At 48.2% G+C, this 24,162-nt stretch overlaps 10 protein-coding genes and 1 non-coding gene across 12 annotated transcripts; 6 read left to right on the forward strand and 5 right to left on the reverse strand.

Annotated features, from left to right (window-relative positions):
- Positions 1 to 775: 775 nt before the first annotated feature.
- Positions 776 to 2,657, reverse strand: SPPG_08163 (uncharacterized protein). The gene is made up of 3 exons (XM_016756320.1): positions 1,851 to 2,657; positions 1,276 to 1,788; positions 776 to 1,219 (listed from the first exon to the last, which is right to left on the reverse strand). Exons 1-3 carry the CDS (start codon positions 2,610 to 2,612, stop codon positions 914 to 916), a joined length of 1,581 nt encoding a protein of 526 aa, XP_016604618.1. The 5' UTR covers positions 2,613 to 2,657; the 3' UTR covers positions 776 to 913.
- Positions 2,566 to 4,193, forward strand: SPPG_08164. Of its 2 annotated transcripts, none has more exons than XM_016756322.1 (5): positions 2,566 to 2,632; positions 2,700 to 3,023; positions 3,092 to 3,556; positions 3,638 to 3,870; positions 3,940 to 4,193. In XM_016756322.1, exons 1-5 carry the CDS (start codon positions 2,620 to 2,622, stop codon positions 3,943 to 3,945), a joined length of 1,041 nt encoding a protein of 346 aa, XP_016604620.1. In that variant the 5' UTR covers positions 2,566 to 2,619; the 3' UTR covers positions 3,946 to 4,193. The 2 variants fall into 2 exon arrangements, with proteins under 2 accessions (XP_016604620.1, XP_016604619.1); XM_016756321.1 differs by having other exon boundaries at positions 3,638 to 3,802; positions 3,871 to 4,193.
- A 137-nt stretch (positions 4,194 to 4,330) lies between these two features.
- Positions 4,331 to 5,981, reverse strand: SPPG_08165 (uncharacterized protein). Its single transcript, XM_016756323.1, has 3 exons — positions 5,270 to 5,981; positions 4,737 to 5,199; positions 4,331 to 4,673 (listed from the first exon to the last, which is right to left on the reverse strand). The coding sequence occupies exons 2-3, from the start codon at positions 4,998 to 5,000 to the stop codon at positions 4,374 to 4,376; spliced, it is 564 nt and encodes a 187-aa protein (XP_016604621.1). The 5' UTR covers positions 5,001 to 5,199; positions 5,270 to 5,981; the 3' UTR covers positions 4,331 to 4,373.
- A 235-nt stretch (positions 5,982 to 6,216) lies between these two features.
- SPPG_08166 (uncharacterized protein) lies at positions 6,217 to 7,797 on the forward strand (the record flags this gene model as incomplete). The annotated part of the gene is made up of 8 exons (XM_016756324.1): positions 6,217 to 6,444; positions 6,514 to 6,986; positions 7,046 to 7,131; positions 7,189 to 7,233; positions 7,295 to 7,313; positions 7,379 to 7,455; positions 7,521 to 7,640; positions 7,697 to 7,797. 8 exons carry the CDS (start codon positions 6,217 to 6,219, stop codon positions 7,795 to 7,797), a joined length of 1,149 nt encoding a protein of 382 aa, XP_016604622.1.
- A 455-nt stretch (positions 7,798 to 8,252) lies between these two features.
- Positions 8,253 to 10,026, forward strand: SPPG_08167 (MATE efflux family protein; the record flags this gene model as incomplete). Its single annotated transcript, XM_016756325.1, has 4 exons — positions 8,253 to 8,859; positions 8,924 to 9,350; positions 9,410 to 9,691; positions 9,756 to 10,026. The coding sequence occupies 4 exons, from the start codon at positions 8,253 to 8,255 to the stop codon at positions 10,024 to 10,026; spliced, it is 1,587 nt and encodes a 528-aa protein (XP_016604623.1).
- A 241-nt stretch (positions 10,027 to 10,267) lies between these two features.
- SPPG_10194 lies at positions 10,268 to 10,350 on the reverse strand. The gene has a single exon. It is a non-coding gene; the product is annotated as a tRNA-Leu (tRNA).
- Positions 10,351 to 10,457: 107 nt separating this feature from the next.
- Positions 10,458 to 14,173, reverse strand: SPPG_08168 (uncharacterized protein). Its single transcript, XM_016756326.1, has 11 exons — positions 13,899 to 14,173; positions 13,628 to 13,824; positions 13,290 to 13,537; positions 13,025 to 13,230; positions 12,811 to 12,969; positions 12,616 to 12,742; positions 12,358 to 12,553; positions 12,252 to 12,290; positions 11,973 to 12,181; positions 10,664 to 11,905; positions 10,458 to 10,604 (listed from the first exon to the last, which is right to left on the reverse strand). Exons 1-11 carry the CDS (start codon positions 13,929 to 13,931, stop codon positions 10,567 to 10,569), a joined length of 2,694 nt encoding a protein of 897 aa, XP_016604624.1. The 5' UTR covers positions 13,932 to 14,173; the 3' UTR covers positions 10,458 to 10,566.
- Positions 14,174 to 14,391: 218 nt separating this feature from the next.
- On the reverse strand, positions 14,392 to 18,299 carry SPPG_08169 (uncharacterized protein). Its single transcript, XM_016756327.1, has 12 exons — positions 18,002 to 18,299; positions 17,775 to 17,930; positions 17,451 to 17,694; positions 17,243 to 17,383; positions 16,634 to 17,182; positions 16,535 to 16,562; positions 16,032 to 16,468; positions 15,788 to 15,957; positions 15,304 to 15,726; positions 15,202 to 15,231; positions 14,776 to 15,139; positions 14,392 to 14,718 (listed from the first exon to the last, which is right to left on the reverse strand). The coding sequence occupies exons 1-12, from the start codon at positions 18,107 to 18,109 to the stop codon at positions 14,561 to 14,563; spliced, it is 2,808 nt and encodes a 935-aa protein (XP_016604625.1). The 5' UTR covers positions 18,110 to 18,299; the 3' UTR covers positions 14,392 to 14,560.
- Positions 18,300 to 18,981: 682 nt separating this feature from the next.
- SPPG_08170 (uncharacterized protein) lies at positions 18,982 to 20,690 on the forward strand. The gene is made up of 3 exons (XM_016756328.1): positions 18,982 to 19,512; positions 19,580 to 19,889; positions 19,956 to 20,690. The coding sequence occupies exons 1-3, from the start codon at positions 19,059 to 19,061 to the stop codon at positions 20,575 to 20,577; spliced, it is 1,386 nt and encodes a 461-aa protein (XP_016604626.1). The 5' UTR covers positions 18,982 to 19,058; the 3' UTR covers positions 20,578 to 20,690.
- A 482-nt stretch (positions 20,691 to 21,172) lies between these two features.
- On the forward strand, positions 21,173 to 21,565 carry SPPG_08171 (uncharacterized protein; the record flags this gene model as incomplete). Its single annotated transcript, XM_016756329.1, has 2 exons — positions 21,173 to 21,388; positions 21,431 to 21,565. 2 exons carry the CDS (start codon positions 21,173 to 21,175, stop codon positions 21,563 to 21,565), a joined length of 351 nt encoding a protein of 116 aa, XP_016604627.1.
- A 538-nt stretch (positions 21,566 to 22,103) lies between these two features.
- On the forward strand, positions 22,104 to 24,050 carry SPPG_08172 (uncharacterized protein). Its single transcript, XM_016756330.1, has 5 exons — positions 22,104 to 22,846; positions 22,917 to 23,121; positions 23,214 to 23,248; positions 23,314 to 23,466; positions 23,564 to 24,050. The coding sequence occupies exons 1-5, from the start codon at positions 22,330 to 22,332 to the stop codon at positions 23,605 to 23,607; spliced, it is 954 nt and encodes a 317-aa protein (XP_016604628.1). The 5' UTR covers positions 22,104 to 22,329; the 3' UTR covers positions 23,608 to 24,050.
- The last annotated feature ends 112 nt before the right edge of the window (positions 24,051 to 24,162 follow it).

The raw sequence follows: 24,162 nt of genomic DNA on the forward strand, positions 1-24,162 counted from the left end.
CATGCCGCGCCACGTCGTTAAGCGCAGCCAACAGATAGCACATTGCAGGATTCGCGCGGCGTGAAGTGGATACCTGCCTTACATCTAAGTAAATTAAAGGTTATTATGAATTTGGAAGGGCGAAATTAGGTCAGAGGTAAAATAGAGGGGTAGAGGGGCATATAGTGGTAAGATCATCGATAGGTAACCGAGATGATCATTGTAATTAATCTCCCCAGCGCTCGCCATGAGGATTGTACGGCGACAATGAATAGAACATGGCTATGGATTAAACATGGGGAAAGGCTCAACGGGCTGCATTCAAGTCCCTTGCATCTTCGTCACATATCGCATCAACTTGGGGTGCACGTTGGTGCTTGTCAGGAACGCTTGATAAAAAAAGGGAACCAGGTTGACAAGTTGGGTACTCTTGGACGCATTCTAGAACAGCTGAGTGATCAATGTAGATGTTGTAACGATATAAGAAATATGTGCCTTCTTCAGTATTTAGGTGGATATGCGCTACGAACTACGGCCAGCAAAATGCGAGCAGTGACTCCTTGGCAGCTCTGTGCCGTAGTTTTGAGTTGGGAGGCAGAATTCTTTACTCCATATGACAGGTTCAAGTGGTGATATGCCAGGGGATGTAGTTAGCATTCTGATCGATGGACAAAGGTGCGTCACAACAAAAGACGAAGGAAGGTTCGGACACAACACTTCATGTACGGCTGTTCCAATGTTTGAAGCTTCACAAATATTTTAGAGGAATGCGATCAAACCCATCTCTTGTGTGTCCTTCAAACCCTTTGAATTCCATAATGTTCGACAAAACGCATAATAACTACCGTATCATTCATGAGGGAGAACTCTTCCGTTAAGTTATTATAGTGTGTCTACTATACAGATGTAAGTGTAATATATGTGTCGTCACCACCTAAATGTTCAACTCCAGCGCAACAGGATAGTCCATCCCTTTTGCGGTGAGATGCGCGTCTATTTTCACGAATGCATCCCAGATTTGTTTCTCCTTGGCTGTTAGCTCAGTCGGAATGCCAGCCGTCGCAAGGAGGCAGTCCGACCCGTCTGTGGTCCAGTCCAAATTAAATCCGCTCCGATCATTCATCCAAATGCTCGGCTGGGCGTGTTTGGATGGTGGAAGTTTTTGGGGAGTTCGTAAACCGTTGTTCACCCAGAGAAGTGCTCCTTGGTGGTCGCCATGCGCCAATTGTCTACCGCAGACCTATCATAGCCGGTTACTCCGGGTGCAAAGTTGAGCTCTTTGTCGACTTTACTTACTCGCAATTTGTCCCCAGAGAATTGACCCATAGCACCTCCATATCCTGGGTTCCACGCGTAGGGTATCCCGCTCATTTCAAAACCTATCCAGAACGTTTCCTTATCACCCCATACCCGCTGATAAACTTTACTAGCCCATGGTTTTGAATTTAGCAAGCATGCTGCTAGTAATCCTGGGAACACTCTTGCTTTGTTGATCACTACCACTCCTGACTCTTGCTCATGTTGGCTCTTTCCATAAATATACCGTGAGCCATATGTTCGACTAGAAGGATTTGGAATGACAGATAGCAGCCATTGTAGATCTTTTGCTGACCCTACCCAACCCGAGGTCCGATCATGGAAAAAGACTGCACCGGTACCGATGTAGCCCGGGTGTGCGTATAATGCAGACGGATCTTTAAAGAACACTGCATCAGCGTCCATGAAAATGGGCTCTGCAAAAGATGATGCTAGGAGTGCAAACGGCTTTGCTCCCCATCCGCCGTAGCCTGCAATTGAGATATCGATGACCTAACCAGGCAGTCTGTCAGCCTGGAGCAACTGCCTCATTGGATAAATGACCCCCACACAACCTTCGTAAGATCTTTACACTTTACGCCGGGGATCTTTGCTAAAAGTTCACGGTTACTTGCAGAGAGATCCTCTTCTCCCATGTACCAGATTTCGATTGGAAGTTTGCAGCGGTGAACCAGACGCATCCCTACAATCAAGGGATACGCTAGGGCCAAGTCGTGGTCTCCAAATGTATATACAAGCCCTCTTCCTTTTCCGCGTAACACGGAAATTTCATTTACGGGAAGCCATGGGTAAAGCAAACGGATGGCGTCTTCGACTGGTTTTCTTGACTTTGAATATTGAAATGCGTTGCTAAATGCGAGAATACGCGCTCGCAAGTTTGGCATATCTTCGAACGTTGTATTGAGCGGACTTTGCGAGAGTGGCACATCTTCCCATTTATATCCACTTTGATCGGCTACTGTGTCATCTTCTTGGGTGTAAAGGAAGCCTTCAGTAAGCTGGGAGGTGTCCTTGCTGTGTCGGAGCGACGATTTGCTACTTGAAGATGGCCACCATGATAGGAAAAGAAAGGTCGTTGCGATGATTAGAAGGAGAATTAGACGTCTGCGGAACATGATTCTCGACAGAGCAGAATGGTACATGACTGCTCTACTGGCCAAAGTCGCATTGGAAGAAGCTTTGGGTCGTTGCGCGTCACGAACGCGAGCAAAGTTTATTAGGTAAGCATAGTTGATAATTTTCAGGTGATGCGGTTGAAGGGCAAACAAGAAAATTGCTGACATGAATCGTTGAACCGTCTTTTTGAACAAGAACATTGCTTGGATGATGCGAGATGGTAAGTATCAAACGCAGACGCAATGGCAACAGCAATGGTCCTTTTCGAAATTAACTCGCCGCAAAAGGGTATAAAAAGTACGGAGCTCTCGTGGCGCTAGCAGTGCAGAATATCGCCTCCGTGATGGTCATTCGATCGTCGCGAAAGTTTGGCCGTGAGAATGCGGTCGCTTCAACCGCTGTGCTATGCGCCGAGGTCCTCAAATTTATCGTATGCACCGTGGCTCACGTCCTGCGAGAGGAGTCGCGGAGTGCCTCGACAGTTATTGCAAAGGATATCTTTGGAGAGGATTCTGCATGGAAAATGATGATGGTCCCGGCAGCTTTGTATACGTTGCAGAACTGGCTTCACTATTTTGCGCTTTCCCGTGTAGACGCAACAACACATCAGAGTGAGTAACACTGTCGGTTGGGGTACACTTGCACATTCCAATGGTTGATGTTGATGCTACGTTGTTAGTCACGTTGCAGTTACGAATCCTGTCCACTGCTATATTCTCCGTTTTTATGCTCAAAAAGAGACTGTCATGGATGCAGTGGGTATCATTGCTAGTGCTAACTGGTGGAATGGCGCTAGTACAGCTACCTAGTGGAAATTCGGCTACCAAGATAGAGGCGGGGAGCAAAGCTGCCACCGACAGGCTCATAGGTTTGGCTGCAATAGCCCTTATTTGTGTGACCTCGGGATTTTCCGGGGTCTACCTAGAAAAAGTGCTTAAGCGGACAGCTACAACCTTATGGGTTCGCAACATTCAGTTGGCATTCTTCAGCTCAATTTTCTGCGCCGTCTTTGGTGTGATTCTGCATGATGGGGCCGAGGTCGCTTCTAGAGGCTTCTTTGCGGGATATGGGTGGGCCACCATATGTGCGATACTGCTGAGTGCAGCAGGCGGACTTCTTGTTGCCATTGTCATCAAATATACAGGTACATTCCCTGCCTCAGTTCATTCAAGGCCAATACATTGTGCTTACCATCCCGTATGCCTGGTCCATTGCTATTAACCAGATAATATTGTAAAGAACTCGGCTATGGCCATCTCTATCATCACGAGCGGAGTGATATCGTCCCTCATTGGCGACTTCACACTAACGACGAACTTCCTTCTGGGTGGTATACTCGTGATACCATCCGTATGGATATACTCAATGAATCCAGCACCTCCGCCACCTAGTAAGCTACTTCCAACCACAGCGATAGAACCATTCATTTTGAGAAGCATTAAAGTTCGTTCTTATAAGGTAGGGCTTATGGGAGACTTCCGTAAATTTCTTGTTTCTGTGATGTTGAAGCACGGATCTCAACTATAGGACTGAAGCCGGCCAGCTACACTGTACATACATATTATTAAATTGAGCGAGAATTAGAAGACATGCCGCACACTGTGTTCCATTCCTGTACTCTTAGTACCTATACATATTTCGAGCTCATGGGCAGACAAGGATTTCGTGTGTAACAGACATATTTAGCTGAGGGCTTTGGTGTCCTCGCATATCAAATTGAATATCACAGTACTGCCCTAGCATATGCGTGTTATATTGAGGATTGTGTAGCGCACGGTCAAGGACTTCAGCCAACATCAAGTTGAAATAGTGCGCGAATACTTTCGGCCATGCTGGGTTAAAAAAAGCGATAGATAAGCGTTGACCTTCACTGTAAAGGGTGCTCAAGATATACATGGTGCCGTGAGGCAAAGAATGGGTTTGATCGTATTCGGAAATATACAGATATTTACAGAACTTGGTTAATTTGGTTCTGGGTTCACACAATACTGGTCAACGCCACGGAACCAATTATCAAATATTCGGCGATATAGCGGATGCGCTTCTCCATGGACCGTCCGGTCTGCGATATACCAGGGCTTTCCAAACTGGCCGTTAGGTTGTTCACTGAAATGGACGGCATACGCTGATCTGGCCGCATCTTCTATGGTTTTGTATGGTATATGTGATGATTTATCCGTCGGGTTTCCACGAAGGTGCCCATTCAGAATAATGGTACCAAAAGGAAGAATTGACATCCGATTACGGTAAAGGTAGTTAATCTAGCAAACGCACAATAAACTCAGATCTAATCAAACGGGCATGTATCTTCCAACAAGACTTACGACGTGCATGCCAAAGGCAGAATTCTTCTTCTTCACTCGGTCGGTAAATTCATTTTTAATTTCGAGCAAAGTGGCTTCCAGAGGTGTCAACACCATCATGCAATTTGTCACCCAGGGCTGCTCTGCTGTGAGCCAATGTGCTCTTGGAGCGTAGAGAAAATAATCCGGTAAATCAAAGAACTCGTCCATATTTCTTAGCGGGTACATATCAGTATCCAGGTAGACAATGCGGTCGTACTGTGTCAGGTTGAATATGAACAACATTGTTATGGAGTGTTCGTACAAGCGTTGGGTCGGATGGACATCCGTATATAGCCATGGAGCGGTTGGGATGAGTTTGACGTTGGCCAGCTCAAAGTTTGTTGCGATACTCTGGCGATACTGCCTCGTTCATTGCAACAAAATCTACCGATCCTCAGTGTCCTTGAGAGCCTGATTGACCACGAGCGCGTTGCAGGTGTATCTTTGCACCACGACCGGTATTGATTAGCTACTGTGTTGAAAACTAGAGAATGGTAATAGAGAAATCCTACCTGTCATTTGTCAGGTAAAATGCATACGCATGTTTGCTTTGTGGCCGGCAACCAATTGGAGGGTGCTGGAATGGTGTCCCAAGTGGGCTTGACAAAATCTCGCCCGAAGTGGTCCACTTTTTGGCGCGAGGACATGTCCGCATTGTATAGCAGCACAAAAATGCTAGTGGCTCCTCCGGCTGCACCGCTTGCAGCCCTGAGGCGGTAGAAGGAGACCGATCCTTGTAGATTTGTCTGGACGGCAAAGATGGCAAATGCACAGAGGAATGCAAATGCAATCTTGTGCGCAAGGTACTTTTGCCGCAAGCACCCGCGAAAGGAGTTGATGGTTGTTCTTGCTTTCATAGTTGAATTTTGAACAAAGATATGCGACAAGGTTAGTTTGCTGGAATCCTACGAACGCGACGGTTTATGTAATCCGGCCGCGTATCGAGTTGGCAGGATCGCGCGACGAAACACTCGCTTTTTTACAAACATTTGGATGTAAAATGACCCAAGACCCTGCATAGACTTGCAGTGTAACATTGTTGATCTTTTGCATCCTTGCCATGCGTTCAATGTACACATGTAAAGGGGGTCGGATCGTAATGACCTAAGTGTTCGGCTAGAGTTCCTTTCGACGGCAACTTTAGGCGGTTCATACAAGCATGCCCTTCCTGCGTCTATTCTCGCCCAGTACTCTTCATGATGTGACGCTGACGCTGATAGCGACCACGCAAGATGAATTCAAGGGCAAAAATAAAACTTACCAAGGCTTTGAATACCTTTGGCTCACCTTGCACCATGGGTGAGTCATGACGGAAAACACGTGATAGCTGACGGTGTGATGAACTGTCACCACCAACAACCAACCAACAACTTTTAACCCGAAAACTGCAATCTTTCATGGAACCTTCATCGGGACGGCCTTCCCATACAGCAAGCTAACCACCTCATCCTCGCAAAACATGTCAGAGCGAGAACAATCAACAAACACATTCCCATCACAGTCTGAAGGTTCTGATCCCGACATGGCTCAGTTGGTCGATGACTCGGACACGAGCAGTAACAACAGCGACCATGAGCACATTGAAGGCGGAGGCTACTGGTGTCACCAATGTCAAAGCGAAATCAGCCCGTTGATGGACTCTGGAACACCTACCTGCCCACAATGTCATTCTGAATTTGTCGAGGAGGTGAGGTTCCATCCGGAAGTCTGTGTATTAACTACAAGTTCTTACTATTTCCTTGTCGAAAATTCTTAGATAGAAGAAGATAACGATCCGCGAGAGTTTGTGCACAGTGATGAGGATGACCATCAAGACGAGTTTTATGTATTTGGGGGCGCGCCACCAGCAGGGATGGGATTACCGAGGGAGGGCGACCGAGGGAATGCTGGTGATATCGCAGGGTTGATTCAGCAATGGTTGGGTCAGATATTGCAGCCGCAACCAGGAGCTGCAAACAACCGGGAGGCGGGCGACAACCAGGAAGAGCACCAGGGTGACACACATGAATCAGATAGTGCGGAGCACCATGACGAAGAGGGACATGCCCTTGCGGCAGAGGAATTAGGGGAAGCAGCGGGAGGAGGTGCTGCAGCGGCGGAAGGACCGGATGGTACGCAGCCACGAGGGCTTCGATTCACACGTCGACCTGGTCGTCGGCTCAACATTGCGATTAGGACTGGTACGGGAGGGAATACGGAGGGAAATGTGCCAACATTGGATTTAAATGCGTGAGTTCTCGATGCATCTGTTCGTAATCATCGCGAGCGCCCTAAATCCCCTTTCGTAGCGTTCTGGAGCTTCTGATGGGAGCAAACGGTGGAGATGGTACAAATCCATTAGGAGCATTCTTTAACATGGTTGGAAACCCCGGAGGTATACACCAGTGGACTTTCTCAATGTTTAAGTCGCCTAACTCCCAAATGTATCTAGATTACGTTTTTGGACAGCGTGGACTTGATGATATCATAACACAATGTGAGAATCTTTTTCTGTATGAAGTCATGTGATGTCTTGAATCTAACTGAGTGGTTATTAGTAATGGAACAGGCCGGACAGTAAGTCTTTGCATGCCCATGTTTGCAAGGTAGATGTGAATGCTCATCTGACTCCTGATACAAAGACGAAATGCCCCACCACCAGCGCCACAAGACCTCATCAAAGCGCTACCGAGACAGAATGTGACAAAGGCCGACATAGGTATGTGCCCCGACACCCCGACAGTGTGATCGACTATGCACTTGAACCAACCATTCATCCTACAGCGGCCCACAGTGAATGCAGTATATGTCAGGATGATTATACAGAAGGCGAAGAAGTAGTCGCACTCCCTTGCAAGCATCTCTTTCATCAACAGTGCATTGAGAGTTGGCTGGAAGTCAATGGTATGCTTTCAATCGCCAATTTCAATGTTCTGTATGTTAACACAGGTCTCTTTCAGGAACTTGCCCTGTTTGCCGATACTCCTTGGTGAGCAAGCAGGAAGACAATGCAAACGAAGGGCCTGTGCAAAGTACAAGCGCCAGCCATCAAGCAGACTAGGAATCATCTGTTATCCGTTGGGCATAACAACATGGCAGAGGAGAAGGGGTGGGGCATGAGGTTTTAGACGGTAATATGCCCGTGCTGCTCAACATCAGACGGCAGTGAAAAAAGGGTGTGCCGGTATTTGTACATATATGGGCTGAAGCAACTCCGCTCGTCGTCGTTTGTTTGTGGCACAGGTTTGAACTTTGATCCGGATCCAATCGATTGACCTCCGTGACTCACCCACCAGACGAGCGTGGAATTTGGGAGAAAAACCCAAGGGCTGGCGAAGGATAAAAAAAGGAGAGCAATCGTTCAAGGAAAAGCATCCCCAAACTTGCCAAGGGGGTTTATAGATTTCGGGGCAGTGAAGGCAAGATTGTGGAGAGGCGCACTGCCAAGATTATAGACTTGCCAACAACGATTGTCCTTTCCTGCACGTCTTTCCTGGACCTCATTTTGCAAAACTCATGGCCCCACCTGAAGCTCACCACCAGGCGGACCCTGAGCTCAATGAGACCCTGCACGACGATTCTGCTCCGATCCTGACCGAACGTACACCCCTTATTCACAACTTGAAGGACCATGATGGTGACCATGCAGAACTTTCCGTTACCGTTCTCAAAACTGAAGCCAAGACGCTAGTGTCTTTGGCATGGCCGGTATCGTTAGCATACGTGCTCCAAGTTTCTCTCAATTTGGCCCAAATATTTTCGGTGGGGCATATCGGCACCAAGGAGCTCGCTGCGTCCGCTCTCGCGACGATGCTCTGTAACGTAACCGGGTATTCCATTGGTATGGGAATGGCGTCAGCGCTGGACACATTGTGTTCGCAGGCACATACTGGAAGCAAGGACCCGCATGCTCTCGGCAAGCACATGCAGAGAGGTATTGTCGTCATGGCCGCCATGAGCTTGCCGATTGGCATCTTGTGGTGGTTTGCGGCAGATTTTTTAAGGTTAATGGGACAGCAGGAGGACATTGCGCAATTGAGTGGAACCTTTGCAAGGTATGCCTTGATTGGATTGTTTCCAATGTTGGTGAACGAGTGCATGAAGAGGTATTTGCAGGCGCAAGGTAGGAGGGTTGTGCTTTTCTGTCCGCTTCCGTAAACTTGTTTTGTTAATTTGAAATGGCTCAGGCATCATGAAGGCAACTTTAGCTGTTATCATGATCGCTTCCCCTCTTAATGCCTTCCTCCAATATCTACTTGTATGGTCACCCATTGGCTTTGGAGTCATTGGCGCCCCTATCGCAACGTCAATCACCTACTGGTGTCTCCCAGTTTTGACTGGTCTCTACATCAAATTTGTGGCTGGCGGTGAATCATGGGGAGGCTGGGAATGGAAAGAAGCACTCGATTTATCACAGATCTGGGAATTCTTGAAACTCGGGCTACCTTGTGTTGCCATGACGTGCAGCGAGTGGTGGGCTTTTGAAATTATAGCGCTTGCTGCAGGGTGGATTGGCGACAAGGAACTGGCCGCCCAAACAATAGTCTTGAATACGTGTAGTTTGACGTATGTTATCCCTCTGGGAATTAGCATTGCCGCGTCTACACGCATTGGGTATGTTGTCAGTATGCTTTCCCCAATATGCGTACCCATAGGCTCACTCTTGCTTATAGGAACGCCCTTGGTGCCTATTGTCCCCGGACAGCGCGAGCAGCTGCAGTAGCGTGCATCCTCCTCGCCCTCTGCGTTGCAACCGTCAATTCGTCCGTACTCATCAGCGTCCGGCATGCCTGGGGCTGGCTCTGGAGCGCAGATGAAGAGGTCGTTAGGCTGGTAGCTACGGTCCTCCCACTTGCAGCCATCTTCCAACTTAGCGATGCGGTAGGTGCCGGAGTGGGCGGTATCTTGCGTGGTTGCGGGCGGCCGGATCTTGGCGCATACATTAATTTGGCTGGGTAAGTTCCGTTTAAATGTGTCGCCAGAGACTGCTTCATCGCCACTAACGCACCCTCATTCTAGATACTACGTAGTTGGCCTTCCCATTGGCCTAATAGCAACCTTCAAATACAACATGGACATTGCCGGTCTTTGGATGGGTTTAACCATCGGCCTGTTCCTCGTATCCCTTACAACGCTTATTATTGTTTATCGCTTGAATTGGACCGGGGAAGCGGATCGCGCACGTACGAGGATTATGAAGGTCGATCAGGGGTATGGTGCTCTTCTGCCTGGTGATGTCCTGGTTGATGAAGCAACTACGAGGGATGATGATGGTTATTTGAGCGCCTAGTATTGACTGAGCAAAAAAACGTAACAGTTGGGATGTCCCAAGAGCTGATAGGTTACAATCCAAGTTCTTTTGTTGTGATGTAAATATTTAATGGGATTTGGGATGTGAACATGTTAAAATAGCCGTATTGAATGTGAATTGGCCAATTTCGTTCATGAGTAATGGCTTGTTGGGGTTTAATGGCTGTAAAGAATCTGCACTGAAATTTGCAAAAAGTTTGACAAACATCATCAGTAAAGAGTGACGAGAGTGGGATTTGAACCCACGCCTCCGGAGAGATCAGGGCCTTAACCTGACGCCTTAGACCAACTCGGCCATCTCGCCATGAGAGTCGGGAAGGTCTTTTAAATAAATGTACAGTTTTTTGATATCGCGATACTCATTTATGAGATTCAGTGTCAGTAATTCAAACTCATCGGGTCAAGAAATAGGGACGTTCATTGACGTAAAATTATAAATGACTGCACGCCATTGACGAATCCCTAAAATACACCGTCTGCATGCCATGCCACCCAACTATGTACAGAATCATAAGATATGCTAAGAACCGGCGGGTCTGGAACGCGGATATCGTTGTCCTGCACAGGAAAGTTAGCTATTTGATTATGCTTATCTTGCAATTCTCAAACATGCATACCCCATTCGTCTTGTGCGAATCCAGCCTGTTCGGCCGTGCGTTTATTTTCAGTATTAGTTATTGTTGTCCCCGCTACTGGGGCTGATCCAGGAACCGCATGGTTGGTGCCATGTCCCCCTGCTAATGGAGGTCCAGGTTGTTGAATGCTATTTTGCCCGTACGTCATCAATGGTGGTCCAACAGGGTGTGGTGGATTGATGACGGGCTGGTGCTGAGTGTATGGACTGTGAGGTATAGATGGTGCAGCTGATCCCGCCGTTGAATATCTCGGGGGTATATAAGATTGCGGGCTTCCGGCTGAAGCAGCCAGTGTCGCGGGATTGTGTGGTGGGTTAGGTGCGTAGGAATAGACTGGTCTTGATGGGTAAGTCGATTGCGGTGACGCAGAGTAGTAGGGTCGGGGTGAGCTGCCAGGAAGAGGAACGAATGAAGATCCGAAGGCAGGCGAGATGGCTGCCGCTTGGGAAGTGAGTCCAAAAGGGGTGGAGGATGACGCGAGTCGAGGTGAGTGAGATGCGTTCAGAAAGTTTGGAGATCCATGTGCCGATTGTATTGGTGAATTCGCAGAGGACAGCGCTGGTATTGAGGTGTTGCTGTATGGAACTGGTGGTTTAGGTGCAAGAGACGGTAGACCCTGGCCTGCAAATCTTGGTGAGTTATGTGCGCTGCTTGAAGTCACAGAAGGACGGATAATTGGGAAGGCCGGTAAGGTTCCTGGATAAGAACCAGCATAACTGGACGATGGTTGAGGCATTGTAACAGGCAGGCCGCTATGTTGTGTCGGTGGTGCGGGAACTGGTGCTTGCGACCAAGAGGGGTGCGATATGTTGTTTGAAGATATTGTACCACTTCCCATCTGAACGCCTTCCATGCTGCCATTTAGGCGGCCCCCACCGGTCGCAGAATGTGTAGGTACTGCAGCGCTGAGTCCATTGACGATGCCAGAGCGCGGATGCTGATGCGTGGGCGGCGCCGCCCGTGTTGGTGCATTGAGGATTGAGCGTGATGCATTTTCTGTCGACGGCGTTCGAATCTGCGAGAGAGTTTCAAGTGATTCCGCCTTTACAACGTGCTGGCTAGAACTTTCGGTAGTTCCATTGGACACCGCGGGCCCTTTCCCTTTCTGTTCATGAGCGCGCGCAGTCGGTGGTTCAGGCTCCTCGTCGCTGCTCAATGTCAAGTCGATCACTTCCGGTTCTGTCCGCTTTCGAGGTGATGGCTTTGGCCGGGCAGTTGATGGCTCTGCGCAACAGTTAGGTCAGTAGCGTGTACACACTCGCACCGCTGAGACTTGGCCTTAGGCACTCACTTGAAGAGGCAGGAATAAGTCGCTTGTATTGTTTAATCTCTTCTTCATCAGAATCCACAGACAAAACCTCTCCCGTGTCCACTGTTTCTTTTTTTTCCTCCGATTCAAGCGTCTCTTTCTTATCGCCTGGCACATACCAAGACCCATCCGGCCGAATCTCAACCATATCCACATCTTCAGACACGGACTGCAATATATCCATGAAATATCTAAGACACACCAAAGGGATCAAATCGATATCAAGCACCACGTAAAGCTACCAACTGAAACAAAACTTACCCGTCAATCGAGATGGACTCCCATGATTGAATATATTTACTACAAACATTTCAGCGTGAGGTCAGCTTAATGCAACGTACTATGCAGTATAGAACTCAAACCCAACCTGCAGATAGGACATGTCCATGTCGGCACTTGCTCGTTCAATGCAAAAAATGTTGAGCAATCAAAGCACTGCACATGTGTGCAAGTCGATGGTCGTGCGGGGTACGTCATTCGCACCATGGACGCAGGATCTTTGAGAGATACTGGGATGTCCGATGTAGCAACGACGTCATCATCGTCGGCCTGAATTTGCTGTCCTGTGTAAAAAGATATACTATTAATGCGAATGGAGGGGCAAGAATGACCACGAACGACGTACTTTCTGCAAGGACCTGCTCTTTAGGGATAAACTTTGTGCTGCGGATCCGTTCTACAATGGTATCAATAGGTACACGAGTCACTGTTTGTACGCTCATCAAAAATCTGGTTGGTTGATCTCGTTGTGTCTAAAAATCGATTTATGAGCGTTCCATAGCCAAGATCGCGGTATCTACGACGGTCCAGGGACACCTACTCGTCTGTCGCGATCTGGGAAAGGTAGATTCTGCTTGTTTGGAAGCTGGCCAACGCGGAGTTCAACTCGTTGCCGCCCACCTCCATGCTTAAGTCGACAATGTCGGGTGATATCCGCTGGTTGACCCGTCCAGGGCTTTCCCTTCAGTCCAGTGAATTTCTATGCAGCACCTATGAGTGGAATCACCTCGCAATGGACTGCGCCGTTAGCGTACCTTGATATCAACTCGCTCATTATTGACCCAGAGCTCACAGGGGACAGGCCATTGCAGCGAAAGAGGTGTATGTGCAACTTCATACGGGCCAATGAAAACCATGACCTGATACGGAGGCGGGTTGGAACCTAACGCAGCTTGCAATCTGGTTGCTTTCTCTGCGCTAATATCGAAATCCACTTTGAAACTTGAATTTGCGTGCCGACCTAGACGCAGTGGCAGAATAAGTGACGGCCCACATCATCCACGTATCCCATTGACTCACAGTCACAGATTTTTAGCGCCGACAACTTCTGTTCTACCTCCCAGAATGGTGAACCTTTGAATGAATGCGGATCTTGCGATATTCTACCCGATCCATGCACGTTAACAACTGCAGAATTCCCCGCCAATTGTCCCATCGTAGCGAGGGCAGCACTGGTAGTGCTCGGTGGAGGAACTTTGAGGCGAATGCCCCTCGGGGATCCAATCGGCCTGGATGAGGAGGCTGGCGAGCTGTACCCGCTATAAGTCCTATTGAAAGATACATGAGATCCACGTTGATATGGATGGACCAGCAACAGATTCTAATGTTCCAGTTCTTAAAAGTGACAAGATGGTTACCTATCGTCAAGCTGCTGTCTCACCAGATCGAATACGCGATTAACGTCCTGGTGCCTATTTCTCGCGGCATCCTGGAGATATTCTTCAAGTCGCTCTTGAAGGTCAGGTTTGTTACCAGTTCCAGAAAGTTTCAAGGATTTCAGCACTTCCTTCAGCTGTGGTTTAAGTAGGCGAGGGATATGTTTGCGCTTGAGATCCTGAACAGACCACATGTCGTTTAGTTCTTGCAGCTGAGAACCCCTGACGAAAGGCTAAGCAGTAAGACACTTACGTTTACAAGTGCACTTACACCGTCCGCCGACATCCTCCTCGGCAGACGATTGGAACTAAAAAGGCCCTGCTAAAAGGACTTAGCCCTCCAGTTTTCAACGCCGTCCCAAAAGGAGCTCAAATCCGCGTTCGACTGCTGCTACTGGAAACGGCGGGTTCTAATTTTCTTGAGTACAGAGAGCTGGACGCCGAACCACCTCCAACAGCCTCGTTACGAAATAGTTTTCCTCCGATCGACAATAAAAAAGCGCTGTGCGTAGGATTTGTCAATTCGCTTCTCCCCGCACCAAGTCAGCTTATGATGATAAATAGGTGATAAATTTATAGTGGAAGGAACTTCTGGGTGCAAGCAGCTCCGAAATGGCAGATCGTTTTCTTGTTGATTGGAATCCCTCAAATGTCATTCAGAGACATGTCTCAGGCAAGCTCGCCATGCTCAACGGTTTCTCTTCAGTCCCTTTTGTGACTGAGGATGCAGGCACCAAGGTCAAGGATTCTTCCTATACTCTATCATTTATTCTTCAACGAATTGAAAGACTACATTCCACTGTCCAGCAACAAAACACAAAATAAAGGCAATGTCAACACCAAAACCTAATTTCCACAAAGCTAACAAAATGAACAAATCCACTTCCAAACCCCAGCAGTTACCACAACATTGATTTAACTTGGTGCGTACCCATTACCATAGCCGGCGCCAGAGTGTTGTCCACCTCCGTTGGCAGCTGCCCGGCGAGTAGGTCGAGAGAGCGTACGTCTCAGCGAACGGTTCCGGAGAAGATCTAGTTCTGCTTGTGCTACCAACGGCTTTGTCTCGTAGCCTATAAGAAAACTTTAAGTACGCACCCAATTTTTACCATAGCTGATAATCAACCCACCGCTGTAGCCATTCGGGTTGGCGTCCCGAATCAATTTCAAAAAGACCTCTTCAAGGGTTGTCTGGCTGATTCCCCACGCCTTGACCCACTCCGCCTCGCCACTTTCGAGGAACCGAATAAAGCGCGGTAACATCTCTCCACCATTTCTACTCGTTGGGAATTGGTACATGAGAGCTCCGGCAGAGTCGTCCTCAAGAATGGCATTCGGAACCATGTTGGAAACTGTTTGTTTTGCGATCTCGGCGTTTGCTGGATCGCAAATAATGGAGATACGGTAGCCAGTACCATACTTGGTTTTGAGGGCGATGGATGTCCCCAGAGCCCGCAATCGGCCGTGTGCCATAATTGCGATCCGGTCGCCAAGCTGAAATGGATCCGTCCATCAATAATTTCACCAGATGAAAAGGCAGTCTCCCCGGAACTTACCACATCTGCTTCTTCCATACTGTGAGTCGTCTGTACCGGATGGAACGTACACATGAGCGCCTGACACAAACGGATTTTGCCAATTACATGCATAGAACTCACCAACACAATGACACGCCCCTTCTTGAACTTCTCCACAAACTCCCATACGTGTCTTCGATTCACAGGATCCATTCCAGTGGTCGGTTCATCCATGAAGATGATTTTTGGGTCACCAATGGTCGAGATAACCAGACTCAAGCGTCGTTTCATGCCACCAGAGTAAGTGCCGGCTCTTTGGTTGCGAACTTTCCATAAACGTACAGCTTTCAGACGTTCTTCCACAAGGGCAGTCCATGTGTCTTTACGAACTCCCTTTAAGCCAGCGTAGAGACGAATATGTTCTTCAGCTGTCAGGTCGTCAAAAAGAATATCATGCTGTGGGCAGACTCCCATGATGTTGCGGATCTCAGGCATTTGACTGCGAACGCTCAGATTATACATCAATGCATCACCCGAAGTTGCCGGGGTCAAACCGGAGAGAATCTACCGTATGAAGGGCAACATCAGATTTGGCGTCTACGCATAAAATGCCTCTGGTACCTACATTCATCGTCGTAGACTTTCCTGCACCGTTCTGTCCCAGTAAAGCCAAAAGTTTTCCCTCCTCAAAGTTTAGACACAAATCTTTGACTGCAACTTTATCTTCCTTGCGTTGAATGAACCCGTTTCGGTAGATTTTGCGCAGGTTGACAATACGGACAGCGGCATGATATGCTGAACGTCAAAGACATATCAGAACCGCTTTCAACTTTTCATACGTTCCTATTCACGCTTAAGCCGTAACTTACTCTCATCCAACGCCCTGTTTCGCTCGTCGGCAACATCGGGATCCTCGTCTGCTGGAGGAGTCGAACCAGGACTCCTCCTTTTCTCGCTCCTGAGCCAGTCAACTTCTCCATGCTGCTTACGACCCCGCCCCAATCCCCAGTACTCTGGGGTAATAAAGAACCAAGGCGGCATACTCCATCCAAACTCATCAGGAATAACGCAGTCAAAGTACCATGTCAAAACGCCATAGAAAGCCATGTTCATCAGAAGAAAGTACCAACTCTGTATCGGCGGTGGTACATCAGGAGTATTGCCTGACGCATATATGGGGCGGAGCTCAACGGGGAGAGGGTCGTAGAGTGTGGACCAGGAGAAACCAGGTCCAGGGATAAAGGTATTCGTCAAAGAGTCGAGACGACCAGTTGTGTACGTTGTGATATCTAGGAAAGCCTTTCCACTGCAGAATACATATATGAATCAACATTTGTATGGTTGACCATTCAGAAATGAGTCAGACACTTACAAGTTGAAAAAAGGAAAGAACATAAGAACTAGACAACCAGATTAGCTATCATGTTCGATGCGGTTGTCAACGTCAACACAGCGGATACAGCAAGCTTACCAATCCATCCAGCCGGGCTCGTCCCTTTATCCCACCAGATGTAACCGACAAAGCTGCTACTAAAAACAAAACTCTCGAACAAGAGCCCAATAATGAAGACGAAAATGCCGATAAGAATGGCAACTCGGGCCTTCCGGACAAAAGTAGTGATGAAGAACGCCAGCATCAGCATTCCCTCGCCGAATAGGAAAAAGGTGAAGAATATCACGCCAAAATTGGTGTTCTTGAATGCAAAGAACCCAAACATTAAGCCGAATATCGCTGTCACGAATGCGCCGACTGCAATGAGGAGGGAATTCGAAAGAAAGTGTGACAGCCAGTACACCGACGACTTGAGGCCCATCATTTCCATTCCATGACGCAATTTGTTTTCTTTTTCAGAAACGAGCAGGTTGAGGACGTTGATAAAGATCACCATTTCAGAACAGAAGAAAAAGACGGGACCCAGGTTCTGCACGATGGTGTCCGAAAGCGTCTTTGGTGGGATCAATGGCCAGTCTTTAAGTGTTACGTCCATACTCGTGGGTTGGCCACCATTCAGAAATGAGACTGTGAACAACAGTACGGTCAAGTCGCAGTTCATGTTTCACGTCACGAACAAACGCTTACTGATAGCTTCGTCCACTCCACGCATAAATGAAACCACCTCGCGGCCGTAAACGTCGGTGCCGTTGGCAACATTCGATGCATTATACCAAACCTGGTACGCAATGTTGCGAGGAGGCCCAGGTGTATCCGTGAATGTGATACCTACAAAAAGTGGATTGACGTATAAGTACTATGAAATAAAATTATACTTCTATATTCATGCCCATACCCCAATAAGTGACGTTGGGATTGAACAGTGTGTAGTTATAAATGAATTGGAACGATGGTACTGGGACCATCCCAAGCTTCCTTGGGGGCAAAGTAGCGAGATTGTTCAGAGGAACTTCTTTCGGAAAAGCTGGTTGCCCTGTCCTCTGCGCGTTCTTTGTTGCAAACAAAGCGAGAATTCCGTCGGTAGTGGCATCAGACGGTGTATACATAATGTTTATGCAGGGATCATCCGGCTTCGCTCCCTGTTAACGACCCAACATGAATATGGTTTCTTGTGAGCACAAGTCTTATTTATGCTTGCCCAAAACAGGAGAAGGCTAACCTGACAATTGTAAATGCCCTGCAGAGGAGCTCCTGGTGGATTCGGGTCGCTTCTTCTTTGATTCGCATAGTCGGCTTTTTGCAGAATGAACAAGAGGAGCATGAACACAAAGGGGGCAATGATGGTTTGCGCAAGAGTCGACTTTGTGTAGCGAATCTAGAGTGTAGGTATTGTGACCAAGTTACTATTTGACACAAATGTTAAAGCCTCGGGTACTGCGAACCAACCTGAAGAATAGTGTTTCTCTTGAGCATAATACCAAGTTGATCAAAAAACCTCACAAAGTAGCCCTTCCTCTCCAATGAAGGACTAGCGAGGTCTGCTGGAGGATTCATGGCGTTCGTCGAGCGATATTCAGTGCCAGTCAGGAAAGGCGTTGACGATTGTCCTTCTCAAAGGTCCACCCAAAAGGACGCTCAAATCTTAGCCAAAGCAAGCTTCGCTTGGCTCTCGGGTACAGGCACTTTTCTAATGTTTTTTTCCGCTCCCGGTAGTGTTCAAAATGGGGGATAATACAAGGTAAGGCTGTGTGTGTTTTGCGCCCTTCCAGTTGGCCTTCCAACTCCGAATTCGGTCGCCAACTGTCACGTGCTGGTGCCAGCGCCTCGCAAAACGCCAAGCGATGAAACCACCATTTGGTTTTGGGCATCGCCTTTCTTTAAAGATGGAGATTGCGATCTTGCTTTTGTTTATGACAACAGCCGTACGGACAACGTCTATTCTTTGAACATTGTTAAAGACATTCTGACATCCGCTGTAACTGTCCATCACACACGTCCACCGCAGAGGCCTTCAAAGGTGCATGTTGAAAGGTCAGAGAGTGCACTGGCCGACCCGATCCAAATAGTCAAGGCCAGAATGACGCTTTTAAGAAAGGATTGTCTTGGCTTGATATGATCCGGTACTGTATTCTCTACAAAAGAGTGGAAGGATATTCTTTCTCCAAAGTCTTGAGTGACATGAATATACAAACCGAACCCCACTATCTAATGTATACCACGGCGGACACCATAGCCGTCTTGATGCTTCAGCATCTTTATCATTTCTCATCTTGTAGTGCGCAGGGTCATTCCGTGCAATCGCTGCATGTTCAAAGAACAGCCCCATTGCATTTCTTCATGTGGCTGGCATTTTCATATATACGCTATGGGATAAATGACCGTCATTTGTCTATTCTGGGAACGTTGCAATTCCGAATGAGGATGGGCGACTTGTCATCAACAGCAGGTTGGGTGCGCGACGGAATGCCCAATCGTCTCAACCTCCCAAGTTAACATTGCGCATATGGAAGCAGCCAGGCAGAATTTTGGGACGACAGGGCCTCTTCCGACGGAGCTATGGATTGCCATAGTATCCCACATTTCCTCTCCGACCATTCTCTGGCATATCCGCTCCGTCAACACTGTGTTCCGGCATATTGCGCTAGCGGCAATTTACGGTGTTTACACAGGAACAAACGCAGTACTTCTTTCAGATCCTGACCTTGAAGATTCTGCGACAGATAGTCTGAAGAAAAAACTTGAGAAAGGACCTGGGCGTCCGCGCCTGTCTCTCAACTTCAGCCTCCCATCGCCAGCTTGTTCCCCAGAGCCCGCCACATATCTGCTTAGCCCTCGCCTTCCGCCTGCTCTCAATTCCTCCATCAGGAGCGGCATTCTCCCCGATCTGCATTTTCTCCCGGATACCCCGTATGAGGAGTATGCGGCGATGGAAGGCTTTCGGGGATTTGCTGCATTGGGTACGTTTGAGTTTAAAAAGAGTCCAAATCAGGAACAATGTTCTCTTTATTTACGGGTCTACACCAGTGGTGAAAACTGCCAAAAAGATTCAGAGAGATGTGGCAGCGCTAGAGGACGAATACAGCGATGAAGAGTCGACAGTGGATGAATGGTCAAAGTTCACTGGCTGGCACAAAGAAAACACATCAGTGCCACGTGAAGGACATGTAACTAGCAAAGAGCAAGAACCGCAGCATTCGACACGGGCTCCGGGACAGATCAAAAACCACCTCAAGGTGGTTGCAGCATTCTTGAAAATGGGTCGAGCGGATCTGACAGGGCAGCATATGGCACGATTTTCCACACATCTGCGATTTTCATACGATCTACTGCTTGGGTACGTTGTCTAGGATCCATCCTTCTTTTTATTGTGTTATTAACTAGCACGTATGGCAATTTGTAGGCACATCCTCTCCACCTACGACCGGATCTGTCAACACTCATATGTTCGCGCTGAACCACAGTTATCCCTTCTCGCCCTCACTTGGCGTGTTATCGAAGTGATTGCACCTTCGACCCACACACGTGATCTCCGCATATGCAACAACCGCGCTTGTTGTAAAGGCGCACTCAAGATTGGTTTTCACCATACTTTATGGTCTCAAAGTTGTAAGCCTCCGCACGAAACTCAGGAGGATACCATCGACCATCCGTATTCCACAATTGTGTATCTCAATTCCGCAGAAAGACAGTCAGTGTCTTCGCCACCCACGGATCGATATTGCGAAACGCTATGGGACGGAACATATGGAAAGGTCGTGTTAACGACTGAGCGTCTCCACCTTTCTCGGGCACATCCGCCGGCATATTTGGAACTGGCGTATCTATCTCATTCTGACAGCGATCATGCTAGCTTAGTCACTGTCAAAGTGGTCGCCAGCCCAATGTGGCTACTCAAAGGCCAGATACTTGAAGGCACCTCCGGCATTGAAGAAGCGATAAAGAGAATGGAAAAGGCTATGGAAAAGGCAGTGGAGGCATTGGAAATGGTCGGCAACGCTTTTGGGAGGCGTGCGGGCGACTAGGGTGGCAGCTTAGGTACAAATACGAAAAATCATCGCATTATACTGTAGCTCTCCAATATATCCGCATCTTGGTATTGGACAATAAGCAACCGAGCACACGAGGCGGACTACAACAGTCAACGAAAGTAAACTCCTTCATCGCTGTCATACTTGGATAATGTTGCAGTATGCTACCCGGTTGCACAACCTGTCATCGGGCCAGTATGATAGAAGTGTCGCTGGCAGTTGGAGGCAGACTGAGGGGGCTTTCAACCTTTTTGGGTTCACACATTTGTATTGATAGTGGAGGAAGCTCTCAACCCCAACTGCCGCAATTCCGCCGAGAGATCAAGTGTAGCACTTGCAGTACCTGACCATGCTGCCTAAATCTCTTGCAACTATCCAGATATCCCCAATACAGGTATCGCAGGCGGATGTCATGTTCGTCGTCCTCGTCGTCATCGCGAAACGACAGAGCAGTTGGAACCGGTTGGAATTCATGGCTACTAATTTTTGAATCAACGCCCGTCTCGTCCTCGTCCGCCTCGTTCCGAAATCATCGTCTCTCGAATCCGACTCATCCTTTGCAATCTTTTATTTGCCTTTGACCGCTCCAATGGCCTACGCCGCCTCTGCAATTGCCCCCATCACTGGCCGATTCCGACGCCGAGTCCTCCGAGACCTTGTCGGTAGCATCGCTCTGGGTACTGGAATTGCCTACTACTGGTGGTACAACTCCCACGTTCCTACTATGCAGGAAAGTTGTGCTCCATATTATTTGCGATTACTCTATGCTCCGGAGCTTTGGAATTCAAAAGAGCAGCGTGGGAACGTTTGTATGAACATTAACATTGACAAATCGCTGCCTTAACAGAAATACAAGGACTACGATCACAAAGTTCGTGAGGAAATGCTAAAGGAGCACGGCGCCTGGGCAATTGGACCTGGACAACAGGAGAAGGTTGACCAACAAAGGGGTGTACCCGCTCCCGACCAGACTGTCGCGTAAATGCCAGTAAAGGTCAGTGAGAAGGTCCTACAGGTGGAGCGTTCCCGAACCTTCTTTTGACTATGGGCTGCTAACTTTGATTTGTATATAGGCAGAGGTAGGAAGAAAGACGAACATTTAAAAAATAACCAAAATCTACGAGCCGTATAAATCTCGATGTATCGGCGGACGTTCTGATATCTTTCCGTTGGAGATGATTATAATAGATATGAACGTTGTGTTTTTATGACCCTCATTGACTGGAAAGACGATATCATGATTTTTATGTATGTTGGGAGAACTGATATGGATGGTGCACATGTGCTGCATGACATTCTTCTATGGATCGCAGTACTTTACGGAGCATTGAATGCCAGGACGGTGAGGGATTGTAACCATCAGCCAAATGGGAGCTCTGGACCTATTCTTCTATTGCATAATTGGTCCAGACATGTATGGCCGGCAGAGCATCTTTTGAAAAGCTGAAAAGCAAGAGTATGGACAGTCGGGGTCTCATCTGTCCCATGCGTTTCTCCGCAACGTTTTGTGCGTGTCAGATCTTGATATCAATTTGGCACAACCGCGTTCGTTCAGAGCACGAGCAGCCCAACCTCCTTGTCGCCAAATTGCATAGGTCATCTCTGTCATTTACGAAAAGAACAGCTGCAAGGCGCACTGCTAAAAGTCTGGACTCGGGTTAACAGAGTTGCACGCAATATCACAATCTTCATTTTTATATTGCGGGGAACTGTTCGTTCAGGATTGTCTCTTCGCTGTCCCATCCCATGGCGGATTCTGCCATTCAACAACCCCAGGTTAAGCTAAAGCTGAAAGTAGGCACAAGACCACAGCTACCTTCAGACGCTAGTTTCCCACAGCCTCGAAAACTGGTCTCCGAAACAGTCATCCCAGATCAGTTGAACCTTCCCAACTCAGTTTCGCAGACAGCATCCTTGACGGACGATGCTGCAGCTTCGCCCCGGACTGACGATTCCTCCAGCCTTGGTCGACCTCCAGCATACGTACGCGGAAGAGGCCACACAAAACGTAAAAAAAGAGAGCCCCCTCCTCCTGCGGACCCCGATGCCATGAGGGTAGCCCTTCACGCCGCTCTCGGCGGAGGCTCCTCCAAAAAAGCCTATACTTGGACGTCTGATAGAGGCTCGTCGCCAGCGCCAGCGAAGCCTCCTCAGACGTTTTCTAAATCTCCCGACCCACCAGCACCTAACTACACAGACGCGATATACATCCCAAATGTGGATGAGAGGGGACGAACCCGGCAAACCGTCGTCAAGCAGAACGGTACGCTGCGTGTACAAGCGCACATGAGAATTGTTGGGAGAATGCTGACGCTGCTTCGTCTATGATTAAGAGGAGGTCGAATCAAAGCTATCACCCACTCAGAGCACATCACCTCGATCCACGGTCCCAACAGGAGCAGAGTTCCAACACGATGCTAATGGACAGTCAAGACCATCAGTAGCAAACGCAGAGCGGCAAATCAAAGCTCCGGCACAGAAGCCGCCAAAGAAGAAAAAGGCCCCGACAAAAAAGAAGGGAGACCTGACTGGAGAAGGGTACGTGAACCGTATGCGGTGATAAGTGGCCTCTGGCAGCAAATGTGGGTCCTATTTAAGTTGACATACGGTAATTAACACGATTCCTACAGGTACATGGCCTTGACTCCGTATGGAAGATCACCAGGTACTATATCTTGAATTTGGCTCACTTGATCCGAGTTATGTCTTATTGTACATTTGATAATACAGCGGGAAGCAGCCACATATCCAGTGCTTCACATCATCCCGGAAAGCCACCAATCCTGTTAGGCAAAGATGTAAAAGTCAGGCCATGGACTCGGGATCGATTAGTTCTGCCGACGTTGACAGGACACAGCTTGGAATTGCCTGTCTGGCGACCTGGTAAGAAAAACGAGGCTTTTGTTGCACGGGGACGTCGCACTTCCTGGTTTCTTTGCCTATTTGACGTATTGATATTTCCTTTTGTTTCGGGCGATAGCTTCCCGAGATGGCGCCTCGCCTCAAAACCCTGGCCAGGCGTAATCCAAACCGAGGGCACCCTAGAGTCCAGAATGACATTCCGGGATGGATTACATTGCGCGCGGACTTACGAAGAGCTACGATCACTCAGACACACGTTCACCTGCCGATATTGTCTCACGAGGCTCCATCAATCAATGACTGAGAAGTAATGCCTCAGTCATTGGACCTTAGGTGCTGTTACTACATATCTATGCGAAGCATTCCCTCCTCAGCTCATAGTCTATCATGCTTCGGGCTTGCTTGTCTTTCTGAAAACAAGATTCGACATTATTTGTCGTAGGAAGTGATCCAAGCTGAGGACGTCCTTTCAGCGATTGCTTGCAGATCAGTTATATAGACAGATAAATGTGAATTGTGAGGAAGATGACCTCCCGAATCAATCGTCCCTAAATATCATATCTTTTGCTAGTGGGAGCCTGCCCACATATTTTGGATTTTACGGAACAAGGCTTAGCAATGTTGGACAGGTTGGGCCCAAGTTTCCTCATTTGTGCTCCTTGAGCGCTGTCACGCACAAATCAGCTTCAGCATACCCATCAGGCAGCATGATCCAGC

The sequence above is a fragment of the Spizellomyces punctatus genome, assembly GCF_000182565.1.
Source record: "Spizellomyces punctatus DAOM BR117 chromosome Unknown supercont1.19, whole genome shotgun sequence".
NCBI lineage: Eukaryota > Fungi > Chytridiomycota > Chytridiomycetes > Spizellomycetales > Spizellomycetaceae > Spizellomyces > Spizellomyces punctatus.